Consider the following 7,672-nt stretch of genomic DNA (forward strand, 5'->3'; position numbering starts at 1 on the left):
AATGTATATGTTTTACTATCTCCAGAAGCTTCATTGTTGACTCAACAACCAAACACCACAGTGTGCCCCGGTGTCACATTTACACAGGCTGCTCCTGGACAGTCATTGGACATTGCAGAGGCACCAAGGCAGGCCCATTCCAGAGAAACAGGGAACTCTTCAGATGGATAACTTTGATTCTAGAATGCACAATTGGCCAAAACTTTCTTGGTACTCCATTGCAATCCAAGACTTTCTTCCTACCCCAATCTTCCTTCATTCCCTCTGTTCTTCAAACCAAATATGAGAGATTTCTCCTGCTCCCTCCCCACATTTGTGGAGGCTGATTTTTAACTCCTCAATTTGACTGAGCTAACGGATGCCCAATGTGTCTCTAAAGCTCTTTCCAGAGAGGTTACCATTTGACTTGGGTGTAGCCTTGAGTGTAGAAGATCACTCTCACTGATGCATGTGGGTACCATCCAATCTACTCAAGGACCAAACTGAACAAAAAAGCAGAAGAAAGGTGAATTGATTCTTGAGCTATGACATCCACCTTTTTCCACCCTTGCACTTTGGCTCTATTAGTTCTCAGTCCTTCAAACTTGGACTGGGACTGACACTACTGGCTTCCTGGGTTCTGGGGTCGGTAAGCTTGAGCTGTACTCCTGACTTTCCTGGGTAAGCACAGGACTTCTTAGCCTCCATAATCATGTCAGACAATCCCTCCCAATAATAACTTTCTTTCTATATATCTATAAATATCCTATTTGATCTTTTCCTCGGAAGACTAATACATACATCTAATTACATCTTGACATCTGCTTCTCAGAAAACCTTGAACTAATGCACTAAGCAATGATCCAGTGGACATTTCTCTATAGTTTGATTCAAACTATAGAGACTTTTAAGCAGGTGCACCAGAAAACCGTACAAGATGTTTATGGCATAACTTTGAAATGGAAAAACATTATATTCTGGCTTTATTATGGTTTTACTTTCTCACTTATAAAAAAAATCTAACTTAAGATAAGAGTAAAAGGGAACAAAATATACATTTTCTGGCCATTTTTATTGAAATAATAAGTCTTGAGCAATCATTAAAATATCAATAACAGAACAAAGAACTGATTTATTGTTATTATCATCATTATTATTGATGTTTTCTTTAGAAGAGGTAGTCTCAAAATGTTTCTCCTATTTGATGCCGGACGTTTTTTTGAGAAGAAATAAACAATATAGAAGGCCAGGTTCCACTTATTTAAATGCCATTTCTGCATTTTTTTTTAGACTTCACTTCTTATGGGTTTTTTTTCTTGTTTTTTTATGGTTGTATTTTTATAAGATAAGAAGGAGTTCTAAATTTATTATCACAATTGAGATAATAAACTGTTTAAATAATGGCAAAAACATGACAACCAACCCAAATGTTCATCAACATTCAAACATTCACATAGATACATTATGGTAATAATCTCACAAAGGAATGGAAGCCCACATCCATTTGCTACAATCCTGGAATCCAAAAATCAATGAAAGTGGGCTGGGGTTGTAAGTCAGTGGTAAAGTGCTTGCTTAGCAAGTGTCAGGGACTAGGTTCAATCCTCAGCACCACATAAAAATAAATAAATAAAATAAAGATTTTTTTTAAATCAATGAAAGAGTTTCAGCAAACTTATTTTGTAGCAAAACCTGACCCAGATTGGTATGTGTCCTTTTATCCAGCTTGATATGAGCATTTATTTGCCAAAATATTACTATGTTTTATTATAATGCACAACCTCAGAACCTACTATGGATACCACATAACAGATGATATATGCACAATATTCTTTTCTAAATTGAAACATTCTGCATTCCAAAGCAAAAATTCCCTAATAATAGAGAGAAGTATAATATGAAACTTACTGCATAGTGGCAGAAAAAAGTGACCTGAATTACAGGTATCAACATGAATTTCGAAAACTTCAGATTGAACTGGGCACTGTGGTGCACTGTAATCCCAGTGACTCAGAGGGCTGAGGCAGGAAGAGTGTAAGTTTGAGGCCAGACTGGGCAACTTAGCAAGTCCCTGTCTCAAAATAAAAACAAAAAGGGGCTGGGGATATAGCTCAGTGCTTGCCTAGTATTTACAAGGCCCTGAGTTCAATCCCTAGTACCATGCTATAGACAGGGGGACACAACACATCATATTGACTGAAAGACGAATAAGGATTCCATTCATGGAAAGGACAAACATAGGCAGACATAAATAGTGAATGATTTACGTATATATGATTGAAGGTAAAACCACAAGAAAATCATTCCTGCTTATCCTATACATTTTTGATATCATTCTACTGTTTTAATTTTTTTCAAAATCTTTCATGGAGAAGTGCCTATAACCTCTGCATATTTTATACATGGAGTCACATGTCTTCCTCTGGAGTCACAGGGATCAAGTCTGTTTACTTTTTCTATATGATAGCTCTGTAGCCATCTGGACACAGTGATTATGCTGCCCATCCCATACCAGGTCTGTTCTACCTACTGGTCATTAGGTATTTGCTGGGAGATGACAGGGTTTCTTCCTGAGGATTGGAATCTGTTAGAATGTGAGGATTCCATGGCAAGTTAGGGTGGGAGAAGATGAGCCCTCCCACTGCTTTGCCTTAGGGAAGGAGCACCGGAGAAGTTATCTCAGGATTCCCAGACCCTGAATCTGATGGAAAAATGCTCCTGATACTGTTAGGACTCAGGACTCCAGGCCCAGAGGGGACAGGTGGGAGTTGGACCTGTGCCCCATCTTGTCTCTAACTAGGTCTGGGCTTGGGTCTCAGGAGACAACTGCATATGAAAAGCCCAGAGCTCTTCCCTGCTCCTGTTCCCGAGGACAGGTTGCTTCCTCAGCCACCAAGTCTGGCTTCTACTAGTCCTCTCAAGGAGAAGCAGGGACGCAGATGAAGCAGGAAGGCAGACCCAACACCCAGAGGTGGTGACAGGCTCTGAGGATGGCCACAACTTCCAGGTAAGAATCAGTCATTTCCAGGTAAAAGCTGGCAAAGTTGGAAGATATTAGTCTCTTTTCTTCTCCTCTTCTCCTCTTCTCTCTCTCTCATATACACACATGCACTTGCATGCACACACACACACACACACACACACACACACACACACAACTTCTCTTCCTTCCTCCTTTTCTTTCCCTTCCTCATTTTCAGCCAAATACAAGTGGATTTACTAATCTTCATGACTTAATTTAATATTCATGGCCTCCCTGGGAATCAGCCTAAAGTTAAGACAGATCAGCCATATCCAAGTTCCTGGCAATGCCAACACTTTGTAACTGTGTAATAATGGTGCCCAGGTTCTATGTGCTATGTACTATAAAGATGTTTTGTCCACATAATCTCATTTGTTGGGTCTACATAAGAAAGAGAAAGTTTATAATTCCATTATATCAAGAGTATCTGAGACCCAGCAATGACCCATCCATGTAAATCATTACCTCTTCTCTCCCAAACGCCCACACACACACACCCTTCTTGATAAATTTTTACTAAATACATATGCCTATATATATCAGAATCAACTTTTGCAATCCTTCAAAACTGATAGTTTTCCTAATAAAAGAGAAAGAGGAGAGGGGAGACTGATTTAGAAAGGTTCTTCCTAGCCAAACTCCAGTTCAACCTCATTGAGGAGGTCTACAGAACAACTTACTAGATAACTGAATACAAAACTCACTCCCAACAACATCTCCTTTATCATCTTACAGAATTCTCCCCTCTTGACATATTTATATGCCTGGCACCAAGAGACACCAATGTATCTCTGTGATCTTAAAGAAAAATCACAGAAAGCAGATGAAAGGCCTTAAATACTACAAATTTTTGAAGTCTATATACATGTAACCAATGTTTTTCACAAATTGTTCTACTTTGAATGGAAGTAAAAAACCAAAGCACCATCTCTGACTTCCTGCTCCTGGGCTTCTCTGAGCACCCAGAGCAGCAACCTCTCCTGTTTGGACTCTTCCTGGGCATGTACCTGGTCACCCTGCTGGGCAACCTGCTCATCATCCTGGCCATTGGCTCTGACCCGCACCTCCACACACCCATGTACTTCTTCCTGGCCAACCTGTCCTTCATCGATACCTGCTTCACCTGCACCATCGTCCCCAAGGTGCTGGTGAACATCCACACGCAGCAGCACACCATCTCCCACACTGGGTGCCTCCTGCAGATGTACTTCTTTATGACATTGACCTTACTGGATGACTTCCTGCTGGCCGTCATGGCCTATGACCGCTATGTAGCCATCTGCCTGCCTCTGCACTACACCATGGTCATGCATCCCCAGTGTTGCCTGCTGCTGGTGGCCATGTCCTGGCTCTGCTCCAACCTCCTGGCCTTTTCCCTCACTCGCCAGATGGCTCAGCTCTCCTTCTGTGCCTCCCGCTCCATCCCACATTTCTTCTGTGATGTACCCCCACTCCTCAAGCTTGCCTGTTCAGACACCCATACCTTTCAGGTCACAATGTTAACTGAAGCAATTCTCTCAGGTATTATACCTCTCACCTGCATCCTGGTCTCTTACACCCACATCATGCACACCATCCTCAGGATCCCCTCTGCTGGGAGGAAGCATAAAGTCTTCTCCACCTGTGGCTCTCACCTGACAGTGGTCACCGTATTCTATGGTACCCTCTTCCTGGTGTATTTCCAGCCCTCATCCTCCTATTCAGCAGATTTTAGAGTGGTGGCATCTGTGATATACACAATGGTCACCCCCATGCTGAACCCCTTTATCTACAGCCTGAGGAACAGGCATGTGAAGGGGGCTTTGTGGAAACTGTTTAGCTTGGGAAAATGCTGTACTCAGGAAAGGGCACTTCCACAGAGTAGAAGCCTTGGCTCTTCAAAATGTATTTATAACTGAACCCCTCTATAACAATCTTTGAAGAACTCAAATTCAAGTCAGGATTGATGCTCAGCATCACAAACAGGTTTAACCAGTGAGGGATGCCTGATTTGGCAAACCTGGAATAAGATCAACTGATCAAGGAGAGAGCTACATCCCGGAGAGAGGGAGGCTAGCAATCCCTTCACGGTGACTTAATTGATGGGTTCAGGTATCCCATCAGATTCCAATCAGAGGGTGGGAACCACCAAAAGAATGGGACCAGACAGAATTTAGGTTGTAGAAGGAAGCTCAGTTAACAACTCAGTCCACGATGGAAGTCTCACCAAGAGATAAGGAATGCTGACAAAATCTGACACGTGTCAAGTATGCTGAGTTTCGGGAGCCACTTCCAAGTCCAGCTGTGGAAGTAGCTCACTCACAGATTAACCACAAAAAGGAGAAAGCTGAACCAAGGAGACACACTGTAACTGAGAACAAGAATAATTCTAGAATAATCTAGGCACAAATAGATCAGGATACCCATCCAAATCACCCAACTGGGATTAGACTAAAAACACTAACAGTGAGTGATTATTAGTTTGGAGCACAAGTCCTTGATTCTTTAGTTTTTAAACTCTGATTTATGTTATTGCTTATACTATAATACATATCATCATAGTAAATTTGTCAAACATAAACAAATAGGAAAAAGAAAAAACATGCATCCTTCCATTTAAAGACAACCGCTGGGGTTAGAGTTATGGCTCAGTGGCAGAGTGCTTGCCTAGCACATATAAGGCACTGGATTCAATACTCAGCACAACATAAAAATAAATAAGGGTATTGTGTCCGTCTACAACTAAAAAAACTTTTTTAAAATAAAGAAAGAAAGAAAACCACTGGTAATATAGTACTCATTTCTCTTCTATTTCTAAATATTTTTCTCTTTTACTTTGTTGAGAAAAATAAGTGCAATTTATATATACTTTTCCACTTAGTCTTATAAGTTATCTCTGTATTATTATTATTAACTTCCCGAAAAGCTGTCCAAGGTGACATTAGAACACAGATCCATGATTTTATGTAACATTTCATTATTGCTGCATGATTGGGGGGTTTCTAAACTTTCAGTATTACAAATAACAATGAAATGAAAATCTCTAAAAAGATTTTGTATTTATAATTTCTCTATTTTGTGTTTATAATTTATTACCTCTGATATGTTCAGAAGAAGAATGTCTAAGTAAAACATTCTTAGAGCTCTTCATTCATTTTGCCAAAATGCTCAAATAAGAATCTTTTTTATTTACAGCTTTTAAGATTTTGATGTTTGATGTTCACATTTTCTCCTTAATATCAATTAATTTGATAGCCAAATAAATGATGGCAACCTCTTACTTAGTTTGTTTCTGGGTTTTTTGTTTGTTTGTTTTTTGTTTGTTTGTTTGTTGTTGCTGTTTGTTTTGTTTTGTTGTTTGTTTTTGGTATTGAGAATTTAATCCAGGGCACTTTTTCTCTGAGCTACATACAGAATCTTTTTTATTTTTGTTTTGAGATTTTGTTTTTTGGTTTTGGAGGGGTGTTTGTTTATTTGTTTGTCTGTTTGATTTTGAGAAAGGCCTTCGCTAGTTTGCCCAGGCTGGCTTCGAATTTGCAATCCTCCTGCTCCAATCTCCCAAGTTGCTGAGATGATCCGTGTGCACCAAGGCAACCAGCTCAATATATTATTTTTTATCTCATAGTGGAATGTATTGTTTTCTAATGTAACCATGCATTACTTTAACATGAAATCATATAGTTGAAATAGTTCCCTCTCAATACATCCCTTTCACTTTTTGTAAATCATTCCCCTGCATTCTGTTGTACATTAATAATTACAAGTACTAACTGTCTCTGAGCAGGGATCTGAAGAGGAACCTGGAGCACTGCTCATGATCTGGGTTTGTTGATGTGTGCACCCTTTGAAAAATTCCAATTCGCTATGCATGTATGTTTTTGTGCATTTTCTGTATACTTTAACAAATATTTGTTTAGTAAAATGTTCACTCAATGTATGTACATTAAAAAAAGATTGAAATTAAACAGTCGAAACATAATATGTTGGACTGGGGCTGAGGCTCAGTTGCAGAGCACTTGCCTAGCATGTGTGAGGCACTGGGTTTGATTCTCAGCACCTCATCCAAATAAATAAATTAAATTAAGGTCCATCCACAATTAATAAAGAAAAAGAAAAATAATATGCTGTAAAAATATTGTTATGGCTTTATTATTATTACTAACCAAATAGACTTCCAGGTATTATTACAAATATAAAGGTTCATGTAATAAGAATGAAATCTTCCATTAAGTAGGGAAATATAGCATTTTCATTAATATTTTTTAAGCAATAAAGAAGCCACAAATATACACAAGGAAAAATTTATAGAACAACAAATAGACAAATTCATTCTTTTATGTTTTTTTTTTCTCCTTTTTGGTACCGGGGATTGAAACCAGGGGCATTTAACCACTGAGCCACATCCCTAGCCCTTTTTATATTTTTATTTAGAGACAGGGTCTCACTGAGTTGCTTAGACCCTCACTGAGTTGCTGAGGCTGGCTTTCAACTTACAATCCTCCTGCCTCAGCCTCCCAAATCATAGGGATTACAGGCGTGGGTCACCACATCTGGCTAGACAAATCCATTCTTATTGAGAGATTTTTAACACATACGTTGTAACTGATTGAACAAATTCCTTTAAATTCAGAACTTAATACTTGAAAAGTACAACTAACAATATCAACCTAAAGGATATGTATACAGCATCAC

At 39.1% G+C, this 7,672-nt stretch overlaps 1 protein-coding gene across 1 annotated transcript; it reads left to right on the top strand.

Moving 5' to 3' along the window:
- Positions 1–3,903: 3,903 nt before the first annotated feature.
- LOC101958556 (olfactory receptor 1G1) lies at positions 3,904–4,899 on the top strand. The gene has a single exon (XM_013356631.2). The coding sequence runs from the start codon at positions 3,904–3,906 to the stop codon at positions 4,897–4,899; it is 996 nt and encodes a 331-aa protein (XP_013212085.2).
- Positions 4,900–7,672: the final 2,773 nt, after the last annotated feature.

The sequence above is a fragment of the Ictidomys tridecemlineatus genome, chromosome 4, assembly GCF_052094955.1.
Source record: "Ictidomys tridecemlineatus isolate mIctTri1 chromosome 4, mIctTri1.hap1, whole genome shotgun sequence".
In the NCBI taxonomy this organism is placed as follows: domain Eukaryota; kingdom Metazoa; phylum Chordata; class Mammalia; order Rodentia; family Sciuridae; genus Ictidomys; species Ictidomys tridecemlineatus.